Source organism: Suncus etruscus, chromosome 3 (assembly GCF_024139225.1).
Source record: "Suncus etruscus isolate mSunEtr1 chromosome 3, mSunEtr1.pri.cur, whole genome shotgun sequence".
NCBI classification, from domain to species: Eukaryota; Metazoa; Chordata; class Mammalia; order Eulipotyphla; family Soricidae; genus Suncus; species Suncus etruscus.
The window spans coordinates 65,587,099-65,609,532 of record NC_064850.1 but is presented as its reverse complement, the minus strand read 5'-3'; the positions used below and the strand labels follow the sequence as shown (position 1 = coordinate 65,609,532).

The 22,434-nt window shown below is 53.4% G+C and overlaps 1 protein-coding gene across 1 annotated transcript; it reads right to left on the bottom strand.

The window, feature by feature from the left end:
* Window positions 1-1,150: 1,150 nt before the first annotated feature.
* ETNK2 (ethanolamine kinase 2) lies at window positions 1,151-21,016 on the bottom strand. Its single transcript, XM_049770659.1, has 8 exons — window positions 20,755-21,016; window positions 18,224-18,483; window positions 15,414-15,536; window positions 10,442-10,584; window positions 9,909-9,992; window positions 4,784-4,929; window positions 3,641-3,714; window positions 1,151-1,865 (listed from the first exon to the last, which is right to left on the bottom strand). Exons 1-8 carry the CDS (start codon window positions 20,986-20,988, stop codon window positions 1,793-1,795), a joined length of 1,137 nt encoding a protein of 378 aa, XP_049626616.1. The 5' UTR covers window positions 20,989-21,016; the 3' UTR covers window positions 1,151-1,792.
* Window positions 21,017-22,434: the final 1,418 nt, after the last annotated feature.

Genomic DNA, 22,434 nt, shown 5'->3' with positions numbered 1-22,434 from the left:
AAGCTTGTGAGGTAAACAGTCTGTGAAGCAAACCAAGACTGTGTCTCCTCAAGGGAGATGAAGAGTCAGAGGCCTTTCTCCTTATTGAAATGGCCATTCTCATGATGGCACCCCAAGAAGACTGACAGGCGCATAAATCAGTTCAAAGGGCCCGGATGATGAGATTAAGTTACTTTCCCCAAAGCTGCTTGATGGGGAACATACAAATGTGTTTCTCAGGAATAGAACCTGGCCTCAAGTCAATGTACAGCCTTTCAATGCAAAGTTCAGAAGTGGCGGTGAGTTTATTCTAACACATGCTCTCAGTGCTGGAAGGATTTCTAAACTAGAGCAGGGAGGTCAGGTTGATCCACGGAAAAACTCGGAGTATCAGCCATAGTCTCCCCCCACTTACATTGCTATTATTCCTGATAGTGGTGGTGAGGGTGGGAGGTGCAGTGTGAGGCAGGCAAGGGGACCACTTGAGTCCCCACTACCCCAAGAAAGTGGCTTCCTCTGGTGGCATGTGGGGGTTGTGAGAATGTGGGTCCTCATTTCTGCTGGACCACACCTGACCTGGGAGGGCAGTACTGCCTCCATGTCCAGGCAGGGGCAGGCACACCCTCAGTTTCCCCTGCCCGGCCTGTGTCACTGCTGTGTCTGGTACACCAGGTCCCAGACTACCACCCAGGAGTGGCCCCAGGTCTCACAAGATCACTGTGACCTTGAAAAGGACTTGGCTGCTAGTGCCAGCTCAGCTCCAGCGGTTGCCATGGTATCTGGCACTTTGCATGCAGAAGCAAACCATGAGAGTCCACCTGGTAGGCATCTGCTGCCAACTGACTATCTCTGAGAGCACCAGCACCTTTGTGGGGGCAGGGGCTGCTGGGTCCACTGCTCCCAGCCCTGGTTGCAACAGCTGGGACTTGAGTCGTGTACCCCTGCCCCTTCTGTGACCCTACTTGCCTCCTGAGATGGCAGCTTCCAGAAATCAGCCCAGTCTGCAGAGGAAAGTCAGCCCCTCTGCACCTTCATAGAGATAGGGGGCTCAGGGAGTACTGTGCTGCTCACCTCAGCAGCCAGAGTGAGTTCCTGAGCCCCAAGTCCCCTCTGCAACCCTCTCATATTATCCCAGCTGTGATCCCAGATCACCCCAAAAAAGGGCAGGAAACCCCTTAAGCTCACTTTATTAGCATTCAGACATGGCCCAGAACCATTTTAATACAGAAAACCACAGTCATTCATTGGTCATTTGAGTAAATGACCAAGTGGCCCTGGAGCTGTGAGGGTAGGTGGTGATATAGGCCCCAGAAGTTGGGATTTCCTGCCCAGGAGACTGGGTAAAGGTTGGCATCAAATATTGAGATTAGCAGGTGCATGGCCAGCAGAGAAGCTGCAGGAACTGCTGGTTGGTCAGGGCACCCGTTTCTGGGCCAGCTGGGCTGCACTGTTCATCCTTCTGTTCCCAGGGATGTAAAGGGGCTCTGACTGGATCTAGATGGGGGCCATCGGGCCAGAGTTTCAGCATCCCATGATCTGTACATCCATCCGTCAGCTGGTGTGATGCTGGTTTGGGCTCAGTACTTCCCCAGGGCACCTAGGACACTGGAGGTAGAAAGGGAACCCCAGCCCCTGCTGGCACCTCCCCCCAGTCTGGTGGGGTGAGGGTATACCAGAGCTGGGTCCTTCCCATGAGTGTTGGCAGCACCCACCAAAGGGAAGGAGGGCAGAGGCACAGCTTTCACCTTCACCCACTGCAGAACAGCCCTGGGGTGCAATGTGGGCGCCCTGGGCAGGGTGGGCAGGAGGCTGGTCACTTTGGCATCTCCAAGGCTGACACTTGAGGCTTCACCTTGAAGTACTGGGTGAATCGGATCACAGCATACCTGCCGGAAGCCAGGAGGCAGGTGTGAGGATGGGGTGTATATGTGCAGTGGGTGTCCAGTTTGTCACAAACCTCCCTCAGGTTGAAGCATGTCACTTCTAGGTCAGGCAGCAGGTTATTCTTGTTTGGGCCACACCTGACAGTTCTCGGGTCACTCCAGGCTAGCTTTGAGGATTACACCCAGAGCTCCAGCATGCAAAGTCTGTGCTCTGGTCCTTCAAGTCACCTGCCTGGTTCTAAACTTGATGGTTACCTATACTTCTCCGGGGTCAGACAGGGTAGTCCTTCCCCAAAACCGCTTCTACTGGAGATCAGCACCGTTTCTTTCCCTCAGACTATCTTGGGACATGCTCACTGCTAAACAAATCCTAATCATCACCACCTTGTATGACAATGGAATTTATGATGGGCCATCGGGTCAAGTGACTTGTCTTTTTGCTTGGGGCTGATTTCACCCAAGGTTCACCTGATTGTGTGCCACAGAGTGCTGTGGCTTATGCCGTGGCTGTGTCCACTTTAGGATTTTTCATATTGTACAGCCCATATGGAACAACCATTCCTCCCACAGGGGCCAGGACAGCTCCTGCCTCTGGGTTCCCGGGAACAGGCTGCTGGCAACGGGCCATGCAAGGGCCTGCCCTGAGCCTCTGTCACATGCTGGGCTGCCACTCATTTGGCCTCATGGGGTTGAGGTTAAGTGAAGGTGGACCCACATTCCTGACTTAATACATGAGGGCAAGGTTCTCCACAGCCTTGCCAAAGTCCTGCTGTCAGGTTAATACCCAGTGGTAGCACTGTAAGGGGCCATGCTGCCTGTTACAGGTAGGCACTGCCCTGAGGGCTGTGAGCTCTGAAACCAGGATGGGGGAAGATACCAGACCAGAGCTTAGGACAAAATTCCTTTGGTAACATGTGGACCTGGTACTACAGCATCCAGCATCTTCCAGGGAAGGTGAGCTGTACCCTGGACGATCAACTCAGCTGCCTGAGAGGCCCTGACAGCCCAAAGTCCTGTTCCCTCAGAAAATAAGGGTTGGCCTTGTGATCTTAAGATCTTAAGAGGGGCTCCAAGCTATACTAGGAAAGGGTTGCTGGGAACCAGGGGCCAGTCTTAGAAATGCTCAAAACGGAGGCATCATTGAGCCAAAGAATGACTCAAGGTAGCTGGTCCAACTCCTGCAGCCTCATCACTGGTCTCTCCAGTGATCCTCAAACTATGCCCTGCAGGCCACATGTTGTATTTGTTCCCGTTTTGTTTTTTCACTTCAAAATAAGATATATGCAGTGTGCATAGGAATTTGTTCATAGGTTTTTTACTATGGTTCAGCCCTCCAATGGTCTGAGGGACAGTGAACTGGCCTCCTGTTTAAAAAGTTTGACGACCGGGGTCATCGAGGTAGCGCTGGAGGTAAGGTGTTTGCCTTGCAAGTGCTATCCAAGGAAGGACCGAGGTTCGATCCCCCGGCGTCATCGCCAGGGGGGCGATTTCTGAGCTTAGCCAGGAATAACCTCTGAGCATCAAACAGGTATGGCCGGGGGGGTGGGGGGAAGTTAGAGGACCGCTGCTAAACTGTCCACTGGCTACCACTTTGGAGAAGCATGTGGGCAGCATTCAGAAGGGAGCTGGCAGGTATCCAAGTAGGCAGGAGCAGCAACCTCCTACCAGTCATGGGCGAGTGGGCAGAGGACAGAAGTCTCTGGACCTTCAGCTTTGGCTGCCTTTGCCCCACACTGCCCCTCTCCCTTCCCACCCCACACTCTGTCCCCTGAACTCACCTGAGAAAGTTGAAGTCAATGGTGGAGAACTGATTCTGGATAAGGGCCCAGAGTGCCCAGAAGAAGTGAGATGCCTGCAAAAAATGAAAGCAGTGCCCTGAGTGGACCAAGGAACACATGGGACTGCCATCCAAGCACTGGGGATGCCACCCTCCCTAGAAAATGCAGTGGAGATGGTTCTCTATGTTCTAAGAGGGGGCATGTAGGATGGAGCCTCTAGATCTTTCAGCCTGTCCCTTGCCTACGCAAAAGCACCTGCCCTGGCTTCTCCCTTCTAGACTGAGGAATTGAGGATAGGTCAGAGCCAGAGCTTACCTCAGAGTGCCCCTGACAATGTGCCACAGGCCCCCCAACTCAACTTCCTTATCCCTTCTCTTATTTGTACCTGGGGTTGAGGGACTGCTTTGTAGAGTCCAGATATGGGATTAGGCAGTCCAGGCCTAGGTTCTGATCAGAACTCTCCAGGCATCTCTGCAGGACTCTCACCCAGCCAGGAGCAGGGCCATGGAGCTATGAGCCTGGCCATGCCCTGTGCACGCAGCGGTTGTTTGCCCTCACCTCACTGGCCTCCCTGCCCAGACTTCAGTGTGCAGGTGGGCGAGTCACAGCCCCTGTCCTGAGTAGGAAGATGGCCTTGGGGCAGCCCTGAGGATGTGATGGGTGCTCAGTGACAGGAGAGAGGCCAGGTCTGGGTGGCCATTCCCACTCACAGCCTAGTTCCTTGTTGAGGCCCTGCTGAGGGAGAAGATCAGTGCTCTTATGGAGGGCTTAGAGTCTGTGGAGAGATGGGACAGGCCCTGAGGAGATGCATGGGCAGTTTATTGGGCAGGTGAGAAGGAAGCTCAGCACTGTGCAAGCCTGGGAGATGGGGACTGGGTCTGCTAGAAGGGCTGACTTGGGGGAAAGAAAGAACAAGAGAAAACACTGAAGGGTCAGAGATAGTACAGCAGGGAAACATTGGCTTGCATTCTGCTGACCAGGGTTCAATCCTTGGCATCCCAGATGGTCCTGTGTGTAGAGCCAGAGCACCACTGGGTGTGATCCTCCCACCCCCCAAAAAAAACCAAAGATGCCAGAGAGAACATGGAGAAGCAGAGAGCAGGGCACTCTTCCCAGTGCCTGACCCAGGGTGCCAACACTCACCAGGGCAAACTTGTTGACCTGCACATAGAGTCTCTCCACCTCCTGGGAAGTCACAGTTGAGCCCTTCTGGGCCTGCAGGTAGTAGTGGAGCCACTGCAGCTGCGTCTCACGTGCAGGGTAGCGGCAGTAATCCACCTCGTTCACACCTGTGGACACAGGAAGTGGTAGGTAGATTTTCCTCTAGCCTCATCACCCCACTGCCCCATCCCTGCTCTAAAGTTTGAGGCTCAGAGACAGGATGGAGGTGACTGATGGGCAGGAGAGCCCCAAACCTGTGCCAGCACACACATCTGAGAGGGCTCGTCAAGTGCTAACTCAGGTCACTGCTGTACAATGACCCTTTCCCTTTATTCAGTGCCAGGGGCCAGAGAGTTGGGGCTGGAGCGTATACTTTGCAGGTGATAATTGGGCAGGTCTGATCCTCAACACACATAGTCCCAAGGCAGCTAGGAGCTGCCCCCAAGTACCACATAATATATTCCCAAAGGGGAAAAAAAATAAGGTGAGAGGGACCGGTAAGATAAGATCGGTGAGGGTGCTTGCCTGGAATGAAGCTGACCCAGATTTGTTTTTCACATCCCATATGGTCGCTGGAGCCCTGCCAGGTGGAATTCCTGAGTGCAGAGCACCCTGAGCACTGCTGGGTGTGTGTAGATGTATGGCAATTGGGCTTGGACACACCCCTTGGACAACCCCACTGTAATAACAATGGAACCTGGACATGTCTCCTTGTCATTCTGGGTATAAAGGGAAAAACTTGGGACAGTTGTCCAGGGGCTCAGGATAGTGACCAGAGCAGTGCCTGCGGGTCCACAGGGGACCAGAGATAAAGTATCTGGAGAGATGCTGCCTGCTTTGTATTTCTTTCTTTTTCTTTGTCTCTCACAGCAGCAGCAGGCCTGACTCCACCAGAAGGGATAAAAAGAAGTGTATTTGGTATACTTGGTTTCAACTTCTCTCTCTCTCTCTCTCTCTCTCTCTCTCTCTCTCTCTCACTCTCTCTTTCTCTCTCTCTCTCTCTCTCTCTCTCTCTCTCTCTCTCTCTCTCTCTCTCTCTCTCTCTCTCTCTCTCTCTCTCTCGCCCTGCCCCCATTTTGGCATCCCTGAGTGGACATGAGGCCCCACCTGGCAGCCAGGCCCCACGGGCCCCTAGGAGCCTTGCAGCACTGAGCTCTGGCAACCTTGTGCCTCTGCAGCCTGCAGCAACAGCCAAGAAGACAGCAGACTTGCAGTAACCCCATTAAAAAAAATTCATGTGGATAGTTATTCCTCAGCCATCAGGGGGTTCATTCAGGTGATGGTCTGCAAAAGCCATGGTTGTCAACTGCATTTCTCTTCTTGAAAATTCATTTAATGGGGCTGTGGTATGCACAGTGGTAATGCACAGTGGTAGCACATGCAGAACCAACACAGGTTTGATCCCCAGCATCCCATATGGTCCTCTGAGCCTGCCAGGAACTATTTCTGAGCACAGAGCCAGAAGAAACAAACCACTTATCACCACCAGGTGTGACCCCCAAACAAAAAAAAGTTCTAAAGCCAAGAGACAGATATTGGGAAGAAATTAAACAGTATTTAGGGAACAAACATTAACTTTTTTGGGGGGGAGGTCACACCCGGCAGCGCTCAGGGGTTACACCTGGCTCTATGCTCAGAAATTGCTCCTGGTCGACTCGGAGGACCATATAGGGTGCCGGGATTCGAACCACCATGCTGGGTCAGCTGCATGCAAGATAAATGCCCTACCTTACTGCTGTGCTATCTCACTGGCCCCAAACATTAACTTTGTAACTTTTTTATCAAGCCTATGCCTAGCCTAAGAAAGTGGAAAACTCCAATTCTTTTAGGTAAAGGGGGATGAATTCTTCGAGCTGCTTCCTGCTGATAGGAATTGTGGAGTTATCAGAGTTTTTCACTTTCTATCTAAGGGGCAAATATTCTCTATTTAAAATTTTTCTTTGATTCTCTGTCTAAATCTCTTTTCTCCATACAATAATTTTTTTATTTTGCTTGTTTAATTTCTCTCTTGCTTAATCATTTCTCTCTTACATTTATTTCTTCTCCATTCATTCAATTTCTCTCTTTCCTTCCTTCCTTCCTTCCTTCCTTCCTTCCTTCCTTCCTTCCTTCCTTCCTTCCTTCCTTCCTTCCTTCCTTCCTTCCTTCCTTCCTTCCTTCCTTCCTTCCTTCCTTCCTTCCTTCCTTTCTTTTTTTGTTTTTGGGTCACACTAGGCAGCAATCAGGGATTATTCCTAGCTCTATGCTCAGAAATTGCTCCTGGCAGGCTCGGGGACCATATGGGATGACGGGATTCGAACTACCGTCCTGCATGCAAGGCAAATGCCATATCTCCATTCTATCTCTTCAGTCCCAATTTTTCTCTTTTCAATATTCATCTTTTTACTCACATTATTTTTTCTTTTTCTTTTTCTTGAAATCCTTATAGAAGCCAGAGTTCACTTGACCTATTAAGGGCACCATTTGCAAAGGACCAAGGCTGCCAGAGCTGTAGGGCTGCATGCTGCAGAGACTCAAGTCTACCAGGGCCTGGTGCTGCAAGGTTCTTAGGGCTCTGTGGGGCCCGGCTGATGGGTGGGTTTCATGCCCACCCAGGGATGCCAACACATAGCAACTGTCCACATGGGACAGAGAGAAGTAGAAACCAACAGAGAGAGAGAGAGAGAGAGAGAGAGAGAGAGAGAGAGAGAGAGAGAGAGAGAGAGAGAGAGAGAGAGAGAGAGAGAGAGAGAGAGAAATGGAAACTCACCAGCCATGTGGGGAGCCCTGGTACAAGAAAGAAAGAAAAAGGTATACAAAGCAGGCAGCATATCTCCAGTACTTTATCTCTGGCCTCCTATGGATCAGCAGGTGCTACTCTGGTCACTATCCTGAGCCCCTCTGCAACTGTCCAAGTTTTTCTTTTTTTTTTTTTTTTTTTTTTGGTTTTTGGGCCACACCCGTTTGATGCTCAGGGGTTACTCCTGGCTATGTGCTCAGAAATCGCCCCTGGCTTGGGGGGACCATATGGGACGCCGGGGGATCGAACCGCGGTCCTTCCTTGGCTAGCGCTTGCAAGGCAGACACCTTACCTCCAGCGCCACCTACCCGGCCCCTCAAGTTTTTCTTTTTATACCTGGCATGACAAAGGGGATTGTCCAGGATTTACTGTCATTACAGTGGGGTTATCCAAGGGGTATGCCCAAGCCCAACTGCCATACATCAACAGGTGTGGACTACCCAAACTAAATGAAATACAAATGAAATGAGCGGCAGCACCTGATGTGAGGCTCAGACACAGGCTGGGGCTGACTCCTTCAAACCACTCTCTGAAGAGTTTGACAAGAACAAATTTCAGGCTCCCTGACCCTGCTTAACTCTTAGAGTGTTTGGGGAAGCAGTTGGGCCCAGATCCCCTGTAATACAGGTCTCTCTGCACCTCCTTTCCTAGGCTCAATAGCAGAGACTTGACTTCAGGGCAGTGGGCAGCGGTGAGTAGTTCTAGACATGGCCCATCTGGCCCATCCCCTTCTCTTCTGGGCTCTCCAGAGCCCCTGGATTCTGGGACAAACACAGAGTCCCGGGCCCAGGACTATGGGTGGGACTTGGCAGAGAGGAAGTCAAGATTCCCTCAGGACCACATGGCCAGGTGAAGCAGAATATTTCAATTCTGGGTCTCTGCTCCCACCCCAGATGCCAGCAGGGGCCTTCTGTGGGAGATGTGGTCAGCACTGCACTAGGCAGCAGTAAATAGAGGAATTTCTACAGCCAGTGTCCGGCTACCAGCTGGTACTTGTGCCACACCCATGGCCATTGGGGCCAGATCAACACTCAGGTCCTAGAGGCAGCTAGTGGCCACTTGGAGATGTCACTTCTTTGAGAATAGGATGTGCCAACAGGGGTTTCAGCAGGAGGGGGTAAGACAGGGATGCTGACAGGGGTGAGCTGAGTCCCATGCCGCTGGCCCCCATGTCTCTGTAACCAGCACCACCAAGTATGTGTGGCTCCTCCACCCCCCTTACAGTAGAAAAACCTGCCCTGCTTCCCAGACAAGTGAATCCTTTGTACCCACAATGACCTTCTAGCACAGTCTCAGCTCTCCTTTCTCTGTCCCTTCCTCTCCCACATCAGGAAGTTTCCCTCATGAACACCAACAGAAGTGCAGGCAGGCTAGGGCATGTAGGCACAGAGGAGGTAGCTCTCCTGGCTAGGGCCACACAGCAAGAAGCAACAGTGCTCAGCTTTGACCTTGGTGGTCAGGACAAGAGCCTTACCTCTAAGTAGCTATGCCCACATGACACTTGTCGTCACCAGAGCACCCTGCATTCTGCGCTGCTCCCCCACCCCCAGGGCCTGATTGTCAATGGCAGCTAAAACTGTCCTGAGGAGCCTTGGACAGGAGTGCAGGGGCCTTGCACTATTGGTAGTCAATCAGAGCACCCCCGCCTCAAACATGCCTCAAACAGTGTCCTCGCCTTAGAAAAAACTGGGCTGAGTGAGACTGGGTGGGGCCTGTAGCCCTGAGGCTGGGCTGAGGTCTGTCCCCCCTGAGATTGGGCTGGGACCTGTCCTCCCAAGAATGGACAGCTCTAAAAAAAAAAAAAAAAGAATGGCAGCTCTATAAAGACTAACAGTGTGGTGCCGGAGAGATAGCATGGAGGTAAGGTGTTTGCCTTGCAACCAGAAGGTCATTGGTTCGAATTCCAACATCCCATATGGTCCCCTGAGCCTGCCAGGAGCAATTTCTGAGTGTAGAGCCAGGAGTAACCCCTAAGCACTGCTGGGTGCAACCCAAAAACAAAAAATATAAAACAATAACAAAAAATAACTAGCAGTGACTGAGACCTGAGCAATAGAACATATATGCCTTGCATGTGGCTGATAACAGGTCCCATCCCAGCATCCAGTACAGTCCTCTAAGCACTGCAGGAGTGCAGAGCCAGGAGTAACCCCTGAGCATGGCCAAGTGTGGGGGGAAAAAGACAAACAGGACAAGCAGTGTCTTTCCCTTTGGACATTGAATTCAAGAGGACAGGGGCTGCCAAGTCTCTCAGGACAGGACCCACCCCAGCTCCATGATACAGGGAAGGAGCATCTTTGCACAAAGCCGATGAGGCATACTCCTCACCTGCAAACTCATTGAAATGGTTGCCGATGTCAAAAGCTTGGTAGTTGTAGCCAGCATATTCATAGTCGATGAACCGCACATGACCTGTGAGGTGGAGGGGAGGTGGGCTGATTCCTCAAACATGGAGATGGGTTGCTTCAAGCTCCCACAGGCCTCAGGAATGCACCCCCTCCGCGGCCATCTCCATCGTCTCCTTCCCTGGGCCCAACCTGCTTCCTGTCCTCCAGTTTCCCTCTACCCCCACTCCAGACTGCCTGTCAAACCCAGGTGGGGAGCCTGAGATGCTGAGAGCAGCCAATTCCCCGAAGGAGACCTGTGATTTCTCTGGATGCAGACATTGAGGGGCGCAGGTGCAGATGTGGCCACATGTGAGGTCCAGGCTTGAGCCCTCAGCAAACAACATCCGAGTCTTTCCTGATACGGTTTGTTTTCTGAGTGGGGTTGCTCGTTTCCTTCCCCCTTCTCTCCTGCACACTGACAAGCCCTCAATCTGCAGGCTCCCCTCCACCAGGCTGCTGCACTGCCGTTCATACCTTTGGAACTGTTGTAGATGATGTTCTTGCACAGCAGGTCATTGTGACAGAACACCACTGGGGACTCCAGATGGGACAGGTGTTCCTTAAGCCAGGCCAGCTCCTGCTCCAGCTCAGCTACCCCGGGCACATCTGCAGAAAGCCTGGACAGCAGGAGGAGAGCTGAGAGCGGAGAGGCAGGTGCTTGGCCTCCGCCCTGTACGCCAGCCTCACCCTCATTCTCACTGATCCAGGGCCCGGTTCACAGACCCTTATTTGTACCAGCCATCATGTGGGCTTCTGGGTTCCTCAAAAAGGTCAATCAAGCACAGGCCAGAGACATAGCTTAAAGGGCTTTGTCTGCCTTAGAGCTTGGATTCCATCCTTGGTGTCACATGGTCCCCAAATTCTGCTAGGAGAATCCCACAAGCACTGACCTGGATGGAAGTAGCCCTTGAGCATTGCTGGGTATGACCCAAAAAAGAAAACATAAACAAACCAATGATTTTTATAAAGTGGAGACCCAGGACCAGAGAGATGGTTCAGTGTGTAGGGTTGCCTTGCAGATGACCAACCCAGATTTGATCCCTGTATCCCATATAGTCCCTCAAACCTACCAGGAAGATCCCTAAGCCAGGAGTAAGCTCTGAGCACTGCCAGGTGTGGCCCCCAAAGCAAAACCATAGAAGACCTGTTAGAGAATTTGCTTTGTCACCCCCTTAGACCTTGAGTGCTTCTTGTCCCAGAGCTCTGCCTGGATCTGTGTGGGCATTGGAGGCAGGAACAGAGTCCTAGAGGCCCCAGAGGATATGCACTGGGGAAGAACAAATGCCACCCTCAGAGGACACAGGGCAGAGGACAATGGTGCACTGAAGCTCTGAACTTTGGTCCTCTGAGTTTTCTGAACACTGGACAGTAAACAGTCCTGTTTACTGAAAAGCTGAGTGCTTAGTCCTCAAACCTCCAGCACCCACATGTGGAAGGGAAGAGGTCTTTCTGTCTCCACGTGTCTCCTGTTTGCTTTCTCAAGCTGGGCAGCAGCAGGGCATGTGAGGGAGGTGTCAGCAGTGTCCTCACTCTTGGCATAGCCCCCTGCCCTAGGGGGAGGAGGAGTCTATGAAAGCTCCTGCAGCCTCCTGAAAAGAAAGGCAGGAGCCAGGCTCTGCCAGGTCAAGGTTAAAGACATGCTCAGGTCTGTGGTTAGTCAAGACTGCAGGGAAACTGAGGCCAAGGAAGGAAGACAGGTCCTCCAACCTCCAGAGTTTTGGATGTAGCTGGGCCCACCAACTACTGCACCTAAGAAGGGGATCCCTAGCAGCCCTGTAACTGAACAACTGGGAGCAGATTGGCCATAAAGGCCTCCTGGGGGAGTGGGGTAGAGAATTTGGGGCCTTCATCTTGTGCTTGCCTCTGCTCAAGAGGTATTTTCATGTTGGTTTCCCTGAGGAAGCAACTTTTTGGGGGCCATATCTGGTGGTTCTCAAGGCACCCCTGCCTGCCAGGTCACTTCTGCCAAGACTTTCCCTAGCTCCTCCATGCACCCCATGCTTTGGTGTACTTTCTTGTGGAGTCTGGCAAAGGCTCCTCTGTTTAACCCGAAGGCAGCTGAGCCCTTGAGGGCTGGGCCAATAATACCACATACATGTTTTTATTGTCTTAAATCCCAATCAAAGGTTATGAAAAGGATGGACTAAATATGGGTGACTTGGCAAATGATGAACTTCTGGCTTTATGTTTGGAAATCACTTCTGGTAAGATTTGGGGGAACTTCCTCCATGTGGTGCTGAGGTTGGAACCCAGGTCAGCAGCATGCAAGGCAAGACAAGACAAGCGCCTTACCTGTTGTACTATTGCTCCTGGCCATGAACAACTTTTTTTTTTTTTTTGGTTTTCTGGTCACACCTGCAGCGCTCAGGGGTTACTCCTAGCTCTATGCTCAGAAATAGCTCCTGGCAGGCTCAGGGGACCATATGGGATGCCGGGATTTAAACCACCGTCCTTCTGCATGCAAGGCAAAAGCCTTACCTCCATGCTATCTCTTCAGACCCACAAGAACAACTTTTTAAGAATCTTTTTTTTGGGGGGGGCACACTGGTTTAGGGGGCTCAGTGAATGCTCAGGGCTATTATTCCCCGCTTGGTGGCTGGGGACACCCTGAGATGCTCAGAAAGATCAAACAGTAGATGCCTGCACACACACTCAGCCTTCTTCAGAATCCTTTTCAAATCAAAGATAAGAATTAGGTGCTTTCTCTGCTCTGTCTAGGTCTCAGCCTGGAAAACAGGTCTGTGGCACTCGAGATGTTGGGCCCTGACCTCTGCTCAACCCCACCCGACCCACCCTCCTCATCCCAAGGCCATGCAGATGGTTGTGACTCCCTCCACTCCACCCGCCTTTTCCCTCCCAAATGCTTGAAACAGTGCCAGCTCCACTACCTTCATTGCTGACACCATCAGGCTCTGACAGGGCTGAGGGCCTGTGGGGAAACACCATCACGTTCTAGAAACTCTCCCATCCTGTGCAGAATAGGCTGAGCTACTCCAGCTTCCCCAGGACCTCCTTAAAGGTGTCAGGGAACCTCAAGGACTCTGCCTTTCTCTCACCCGGCAAAGGTTCTCAGGCTTGGAGAGGGGGAAAGTGCCTCCTCCTCATCAACTTCCTAAGATTTCAGCTTACTGGCTCCAATCAACCAGCTTCATGTTCTGAGGTCACCAGAAGTCCCATATTCTTAAGGCTGTACAGCCCAGTTCCATGTTTAACCAGCTATCCAGGATACTAAGACTATTTCATGCTTTGGTTTTGGGGTCACACATGGTGGTACTGAAGACTTATTCCTTGCTGTGCACAGGGATCAGTCCTGGATGGGCTTATGGGGCAGGAAATAGAACCTGGGTCAGCTGTGTTGAGGGCAAGTGGCCTATCCCCTGTTCTCTCTCTCTGGCCACAAACAAATCTATTTCAAGGCAGTCACATCTCCTCTTTTCTCTGTCCCCATGAGGAAAGCTTTTTATTTTTCAAATGGGGGCCACAGAGGTGGCATGTGAACCAGGACTCAGGATTAGGCCAAGTTTAGGGCAGAGGCCACAGGGCAGACAGAGCTGAGGAAACACCCTTGCAGGCAGTGCTCCCCAAACCTGCTTTATTAGTCCCTACCTCAGAAGCATCTGCTGAATCTGGCAAGATGCAGCTTGTGATCTCACCAGATGCAGCCACAGCCAGGGCAGTTGAGAACAGAGCTTAGCAAGTACCCCAGGTATCTTAGCGTGGACTGCAGAGATCCCTGCTGGGTCTAGTCCTCCACATGGTCTTCAAAAGCTCCCCTCCCCCAAGCGCATCCCTCACATGCAGCCCAGGCAAGTGCCAGGTGTGTACTGGCACAGGGACCTCCTCCACTGTCTGGTGAAATCCACCTCCCAGTCAGACATGTTGAAGTGCTTCTGAGAGACCCCAGCCCCTCCTGCTGTCCCCTTTACTCCCTCCAGTCACCCACCTTATGCCCTCACCTCTGAGAAATCCCCGGGTCTCTCCTGCCCCATGCCTGCCAGGCCATCTCTGCCAAGACTTCCCTGGCTCCTCTATGCACCTCACGCTTCAGTGCACTTTCCTGTGGAGTCTGGTAATGGCTTGTCTGTTTAAAACCCAGAAGGTAGCTGAGCCCTCAGGGTGGGGCTAATAATAGCACATACATGTTTTTAGTCTTAAATCTCAATCAATCAAAGGTTATGAAAGGAGGGATGGACTAAATATGGGTGATTTGGCAACTGATTAACTCAAAGAGCTTCATCTGGTCCAAATGTTTGCTTACCCACTTACCTGGCTCTGAGGCCAGCTTGGTGATTTAGAGCATGTAAAAGATGTAAAGAAATCAGGTAACTTGGCCTACCTCAGGTCAGAGGTGTGAAGAGAGCCCAGACAGTGAACAAAAGGTCGGCTTTTCTCCAGGGACTATTCACTCACAGGGTGACTGACCATGACATGACAGTAGCCATGAAGCAAGAAGGACCTCTAGCATGTCCTTTGGCCTCTGGCCTCATCTGCCCTGTTCATTAAAAGCAGGCAATAGATTGGATCATTGAACCCTCCCAGCAGTCCTGCCCTGTCCACCAGAAGAGCCACAGAGGAACATAACAGAAAAGACCTGAATCTGAACAAACTGCCCAAGGCAGGGCTACATTAGCACAGACTGGGTAAAGTCATAAAGTCTTAAAGATAAAGTCATGTTGAATGTGTGTGCATGCACCAGACACCCATGGTTGTATTATCTAGTCTCTCTGTCTTTCTGTCTCTGTCTCTCATACACATAAACAAACAGCTGGTAATTTTGCATTATCTCAGTATGGGGAGAGACACCCTCCCCCAAAGCTCTTTGTCCTCTCTTCCCATGAACATTTGGGAGAAAGGCTAAGGTCAGTCCCAGCAGGGATCAATGAAAGTGTCCTTTTCCCTTGGGGGTGGCCAGGAGGGGAACACCTCTTTTTGCTCCATGCCTCCCTCTGTCCTGCTGTCAGCTGTGCTGGGGGTCAGTGTCTGCAGTGTGAGAAACACAAGCTACAGGACAGGTTCAGGGTTTAGGGGTCCACTGGGCCCAGGAAAGGCCCTGCAGGGTGGGAGAGGTGGACAGCCCTCTTCTGGAGAGACAGAGTAGGGCAATGGGGTGTAAAGAGGCCTGACACATAGCAGAGTACTGTACACAGTACTCTGTACAGAGTACTTACTGTACAGAGTAAATCACTGACTCTGGACTGTAACAGGTCCCTGTGGGTAGTGAGACCCACAGGAAGAGGGGACCTAGGCTGGATGTGGAGGGCTGCCCCATCGTTTTTTTGGAGGTGTGTGGTCACATTCCATCTGTGTCAGGATGTGCAAGGTTGTGGGCATGAAAGGGCAGCACTGACCCCACCAGAGTCCCTGTCCATCAGCTAAGCCCAGCCCCTGCCTGCTGACCACTGTGCTGGGCCCAGGGTGAGAGCAGGCAAGGCCAGGCCATGAGTACCTGGGGCCGATCTCTTCCTTCACGAGTGTGAAATACTTGTGCATCTTGTGCCAGAGGGTGGGCTTGGGCAGGCTGCCGTTGGCATGGATGGTATGAATCTTGGCCATTTCTAAGGCGATTAGCCTGCAGCAGAAACCAGGAAGAGGGGCCAATCAGTGGTGTCCCCAGCTCCCTGCCTCCTTAGGGGCAAGGGCTGTCTGAAGGCCTGGGCCCACCCTGAGTCTTTTCAGTCCAACCCAGAAGACATGGGAAGATGAAGCCTTTCGTCCAGCCAGTCCCTTTTAGAACTATAATCTGGCTGTGGCCGGGGCAAGCTGGACTTGGCTATAGCCCAACTTGTGGACTCCGGCCAATGACCCTGTGCCACCTTTGAGGGAAGAGGGGTCACCTGGAGAGGGAGGCGGTGGCCCTCCTCCCCCTGGACTCTGGTCCATGCCCCCACTGGTGGGTGAGTACAGGGCACCATGGGATGAGGAGGAGGGTGTCACGTGGGAGAAACACAGCTCTTATCGGCCTGAGGAGGGAGGAAAGCGGGAGGGCGCGGGCAGCCCCTTCCTCTGCAGTGGGGAGTGGATGTTGGTGGCCGGGCCAAGGACACCAAACAAGCCAGAGCTCTATTTTCAAGTTCTCCCGTGGACCTTCTCCAAGGTCCCGGGAGAGAAGAGAGGGTGGTGGGGAGCACAGAAAGCAGGCGGGGGGGTGGTGGTGGTAATAGTGAGACTGTGGGAGGAGGGGTGCAGGGAGTTCTGTTGGTCAGAGGGAGGAGGGCAGTGATAAGAACCCAATGGGAGGCTCAGTGTCCCAGCTAGGCTCCCCCAGCCCTCTCCAGCTCTCCCTGCTGAGCCCCACTCCGGCTCCACTGCCAAGCCTCCAACATTCAAGCTTCCTCATCCTCTGCCTGTTTCTCGAATAATAATCACTATGAAAGACAACAAAGACTTGGGCTGTCTGAAACCTTGTTACCCAGCTACTCCAGGGACACCCCCTGCCCTGGCCAGGTCCTGGGAAGGGGCAGACATTACCCACAGGGATCACAGAGCAGTCCAGGGGGCTCTCCCAGAAGGCCCCAGGTTCCCACCTCCCCGAGGGGCCATGGGCAGAGCGCTCACTGGTGAGAGCTGAAGTCAGAAGCCTGGGGGTAGCGGGGAACTGGCCAGCGCTGCGCATGGCAGGGAGCGGACCTGAGACACAAGCCTGCTCTCCCCAGAGGAAGATTCCAACAGAGGCAGAGCCTTTCCTTGAATATCAATAAGGCCTAAGGCCACTATGTGGGGAGCAATGAGAGGAACCTCAATGCTCAGCATTTTCCTCCACGAAGTCTCATCAGGCTGAGCCAGAGCTCAGGGGACATGAGGAGGCCGCTCCAGAGACTTCTCCCCTTCTCCCTCTCAGAGCTTCACCTCCTCCAGGTCTTTCCCTCAGAGCCTCCCTTCACTGCAGAAGGGAAGAACCCATGGGGGAAGGGCCATCCCTGCCCCAGCTGTCCATTTCTCTTGTCTATCACTCTCAGTACACCTTGGTTTTTCCTGCCACTGCAGGGCGGGGAGTGGAGGGACTGTGGCAGAACTTCAAGTGGTGAGGCCTAGGTGTGGGAGCACCTGACCATGCTTGAGATGAAGAGTGAGAGCAGCCAGCTCTGATCCCAGGCCAGGTGTGGTGCTCCCAGGGACTGAGAGGCTGGCCTGTTCCCTGGATCATGCACAAATGGCGCAAGGTGAAGATTCCAAGGTCCCAGTGGTCCCCTAGGCAGAATCCAGGGCTCAGTGTCTCTTCTAGCCTCCTAGAGAGCCTGACAGGAGGGCACTGCACTATAGTGAAGCCTGTTGAGGGTCATAGGGAGAACTGGGTGGCAGGTAAGGGGCACAGACAAGCCACCCTGGGTGCTCGGAGGAAGCTCTAGCATCATGGGCAGGATTTCCCCTGTTAGAATGAAACCAGGACTAATGCTCCCCTGCCTCAGGCCACCTCTCCTCAGGCACATGAGGTGCCTGGACTGGGGATCAAGGGAGGGGCCTTCTAACACTCTGCCCTACGTGATCACTGGATCGAGAGAGGCACCCACAGACTTGAGGGGAAGTCCAGCTCCTGAGTCCAGAGGGAAGCTGGTCAGGCGAGGGGCAATGGAGTCTTAGCTGCTCCCCATATCTGGGCTGGCTTGGCCAGGGTGAAGTTCTGAGCATAAGACCTGGATCACAGCTGCACCTTTCTCCCAGACTGGAGCTGTAGGATTGGGCCCTTCCCAGGTTCCTCAATTGTACTTGAACCCAGACCTGGCCAAGGGTGGAGGCTGGGCTAGGAAGCAGAGGCCTTTGCCTGTCCTGTTCACCCACATTCTCGTTACCCCGAGAAATCTCCCCAGCTGGCCCACTGAAGGTGAAAAGGAAACCAAAGACTAGGGGCAGCATTCAGGCAGTTAGACACCATTTACATGGATTCAAGGCTTCAAAGAGGGCTGACTCACATTCCTGACCAATGTTCATGGAGGGCACAGCTCCACAGAGGAAGCTGGACAACCTCTTAGTACCTGGGAAAGACTGTTCGGACTCTGAGTACCTAAGGAGGGACCGTCTCTGCCTGTGAGTACCTGGAGAGGACTGTCCAAGTTCTGAGTACCTGGGGAGGACTGTCCTCAGCTCTGATTACCTGGAGAGGATCATCCCCATCTCTGAGTGCCTGGGGAGGCCAGTCTCCATTTCTGAGTATCTGGGGAGAACATCTGTACATCTATGGAAGACTTTCCCCAACTCTGAGTACCTGGGGACTGTCCCTGGCTCTGATACCTAGAGAGGACCGTCCCACAGCTTTCTCACCTGAAGAGCTTAGGCTCGCGGATGTGCTCGGGACCCAGGGCCATGCCCTGCATGTACTCGTAGCACAGTCCGTTCTGGAAGGTGCAGTAGAGTTTGGGGGCGCAGCCATGTGCTCGCAGCAGTTGGAAATTCCTGACCTCATTCTCACGGTCCACCAGCAGCTCCGTCCGCTCCCCGTACACCCGGACCAGCACGCAGTCTTGCATGTTGTCTTCCACATAGCAGGCCACCAGTTTGTTGGTGATGCCATCAGTAAAGCGCTAGTGCAGAGAGAGGGTCACACAGTCCTCTCATCCTGGGGCCCCCAGTTCTGCATCTCAGCCCCATCTCAGCACAGCACACAGAACACCCAAACCTCCTGCCCATGCAGAAAAGAGCTCAGCAGCAGTATTAATGCTCTGCACTATTCACATCATTTGTGGGCACACCAGAAAGTCCCACGGGGAGCAAAGTACCTTGGACTCAACCCTGGTACCCTCACCATGTCTGAGTCAGATGGCAAATAGGATTTGGTAGGGAGAAATTTCTGCACTCTTGGGGCTAAGAACTGTTTTCAGGAGCAATAGATCAATAGGGAGGGTACTTGTCTTGCATGTGGCCCACCCAGGTTCAATGGCCCACCCAGGTTCAATCCTCAGCATCCCATATGCCCCCTCTCCCAAGCCCCACCAGGACCAATTCCTGAGCACAGAGCCAGTGGTAACCACTGAGCAGTGCCAGGTATCAAAAAAAAAAAAAACAAAACAAAACAAAATAAAACAAAACAACAACAAAAAAACCCAAAACAAAACAAAACAACAAAAAAAGACCCAAAAAACAAAAGCAAACAAACAAAAAACAATCAACCAACCAACCAACCAAAAAAACACCAAAAAACTCCTCTCCAGCTCCTTCCTGTTCTAAAAAGGAGATGCCATGGGCCAGAGTGGGCCAGAGGAGGGCCTGAGATGCCTTGGGTACATACCCCTATCCAGCTGTACCCTGCCTGTGGGCCCTGAACTCTGCCTTTCTGCCTCACCCAGATATGGGGTGCAGGAGAGAGCAAGTCTGCTCCCCCTTCCCAGGACTACAAGGGTCTACCCCAGAAAAGAAAGGAGACTCTGGGTTGAGAGGAAGGCTGTCTGGGCAGGGTGACCAGGATGAATGAGGCGTGGACGGGACCTGAAGGACACCTGAACCTACTGGAGGTGGTGAGACTGAGCTGGGAAGGGAAGGGACTGGCAGCCAGTGATGAGATGTCCTCCCTACCAACGTGAGCTTTACTTGTAGAAAACGCTGCTCCAGACCCTGCCCCAGGTGTGCCCGGCACCAGGACACTCAGGAAGGCCCATTTGCATGGAGCCCTAAGCTCTGGGCACCTCTGTGGATACCCAAGGCTGCTCTGGGAGTGGAGGGGGCAGAGGGGCTCCACAGCAGGGGCATGCCTGCAGCTGTGTCCTGGAGAATCCTTAGCAAGGAGCTTGACCCCCTAGCAAGGGGCCTGGCTCCCTGGCTACTCACAGCAGGGCTCCTGGGACAGCACTGGACGGCTCCCCTTGTTGGGGTGAAGGGGCAGCATAGGGTGGGGCCACAGGTTCCCTGAGGAAAGATCCTGCCTTCGTTTCAGGGCGTGCTGGGTGGGCACTCTGGGGCAAGTAAGGACTCGGTGGGTGAAACCTGGCAGCCCGCTGGGAGGGCAGGTGAGGTGTGTGTGTGTGTGTGTGTGTGTGTGTGTGTGTGTGTGTGTGTGTCCAGGCACGCACATAGGACAGTGAGCACTTGCAGAGGAAGGTGGGCACTCTGGGGCAAGAAAGGACTCGGTGGGTGAGACCTGGCAGCCTGCTGGGAAGGCAGGTAAGTGAGAGAGAGAGAGAGAGAGAGAGAGAGAGAGAGAGAGAGAGAGAGAGAGAGAGAGAGAGAGAGAGAGAGAGAGAGAGAGAGGGAGAGAGAGGGAGGGAGAGAGAGAGAGGAGAGAGAAGAGAGAGAGAAGAGAGAGAAGAGAGAAGAGAGAGAAGAGGGGAGAGAGAGAGAAGAGAGAGAGAAGAGAGAAAGAGAAGAGAGGGGAGAGAGAGAAAGAGAGAGAGAGAGAGAGAGAAAGAGAGAGAGAGAGAGAGAGAGAGAGAGAGAGAGAGAGAGAGAGAGAGAGAGAGAGAGAGAGAGAGAGAGAGAGAGAGAGAGTTTCCGGGCACGCACATAGGACAGCGAGCACTTGCAGGACAGAGGGAGATGAGCACTCTGGGGCAAGGAAGGACTTGGTGGGTGAGACCTAACAGCCTGCTGGGAGGGCAGGTGAGTGTGAGAATGTGTGTGTGTGTGTGTGTGTGCGTGTGTGCGTGTGCGTGTGTGTGTGTCCACGCACGCACATAGGTCAGCGAGCACTTGAGGACAGAAGGAGGTGGGATCCGAAATGGAGGGAGTAGTAAGAAATCCAAGGCTGCCACCCACCCACCGCGTCCTCGAGTGCGCCGTGGCGCGCCCCCCTACACACCCCACCCCAGGCACCAACAGCCGTCCACGCACGCCACGGGCCCCCGCGCCCGCTCCTGGGCTACCTTGGTGCGAACTTGCTCGGGCTGCCAGTGCGGCCGCAGCTCCTGGATGAGGCGCAGGGCGCCGGGCAGGATGTCGTCCTGGTGCACGGAGATGCCGAAGCAGGGCACCCGGGGAGGCCCGCCCACGTTGGCCGCCGCCTTCTCCTCCATGCCCCATGAGCACTGCGGGCACCGCGCCTGCCTCCGCAGGTAAAGGGGCGAGCGCGGCCGAGGAGCCGAAGGGGGCACAGCCATTCCCTGCAGCCCCACCCCTCCGAGCCGAGAGGAGGGGCCAGGGGCCGTCCGGCAGGACTCGGGCGCCCGCTGCCCGCCGCCCCGCGCCCCAGGCTGCCCCCGGAACGCCCGAGCCGGCCGCTCGGTGACATCACGCGCGGCGGGTGGGAGGGCCGGGAACGCCCCGCAGGCCGCCCGCGGCTGCCGTCCCGCTACCTGCAGGGGGTGGCCTGGGGACTGGGGGCATCCCGTTGGAGGCCAAGGCGGGGCCTGCACCGCCCCGTCCCCTGCCCAGGCCTTGGCCAGGTTATGGGGGGCCACCAGGGTGGCCTCGAGCGTCCCTGAGTCTGCTGGGAAGGCGGGCCTGCACCCCTTTCCAATTGGGAGTCTGGAGGGCCCTGGCTCTAAGGGGTCAGTTGAAGTTTATGTACCTGTGCCCAGACCGTGATGGGGTCAGGTAGGGTTAAAGACCTTGAAATTCCCCCCCTTTCTTTCAAAGGCCTCCCCTGCAGTATATCCCCTGTACCCCTCAAACTGGCAAAGAGGAGGAAATCCAAGGTGATATTTTCTGAGAGTGAGGATGGTGGTGTGGGACTTCATTGTCTCCTCCAGCTCAGTTCAGTCTCTTGCTGTCCCCCAACCTCCAGACAAGGGGCCCTTTCTACTTCCCCAATCTATCCCTTCTGCCTTTTCGGGGTCATCTCAAACACGAGGTGCACCCTTCATAACTTTTCCTAACGGCTGTCCAGAATCCACTGGTCAGAGGAACTACTGGTCAGGAGTATTCTGTGCCTGCTACCCAGCCCTTGAAATATGTGGCCTTTAAAAGGTTAATGTTGTTTTAAAATTAATTTACTGGATTCCAAAGTTATTCCAGATTGAGTTTCAAAGGTACAATGTGGAAGCACCAATCTTTTTATTAGGGATTGGCCCATGCTTCCCTCCACTAAAGTCTCGAGTTTCCCTCCCACGAAAGGGTCAGTTTTAATATAAATAAACAGATGTGATAGGAGACAGCAAAGATGGCGGGGTAAGAGGTGTCAGCTTCATGGGATAAGCCCCAGAATTCTTTTTTGTTATTGTTGTTTTGTTTTTGGGTCACACCTGTCAGTGCTCAGGGTTTACTCCTGGCTCTGCGCTCAGAAATCACTCCTGGCAGGCACAGGGGACCATTTGAGATTCAAACCACCGTTGGTTCTGGATCAACTGTGTGCAAGGTAAATGCCCTACTGCTATCCTATCTCTCTGGCCCCAAGCCCCAGAATTCTGGAGTTGATTGAGCCTCCTCATTGCAGTGAGTAAGTCAGTGGGTAGGCCAGCTCAGAGCAAGCATGGACCAAGTCCTAGAGGGTTCAGGTGGGTGGCCCTGACTTTACACAGGAACCCCATGGGCTATAGCACTAGTTTCACTTTTTTTTTTCCAGCTTCACTTTTTTATTTTATTTTATTTTATTTTATTTTGGTTTT

Bases quoted from the DNA above. Each gene is read 5' to 3' on its own strand.
- ETNK2 (XM_049770659.1), bottom strand. From the start codon at position 20,988: ATGGCTGTGCCCCCTTCGGCTCCTCGGCCGCGCTCGCCCCTTTACCTG. The intron at 3,715-4,783 runs GTGAGTGTTGGC...CATTTTTTGCAG, and splicing joins AGGTCAACAAGTTTGCCCTG to GCATCTCACTTCTTCTGGGC. The intron at 1,866-3,640 runs GTGAGTTCAGGG...GGCTTCCGGCAG, and splicing joins ATTGACTTCAACTTTCTCAG to GTATGCTGTGATCCGATTCA.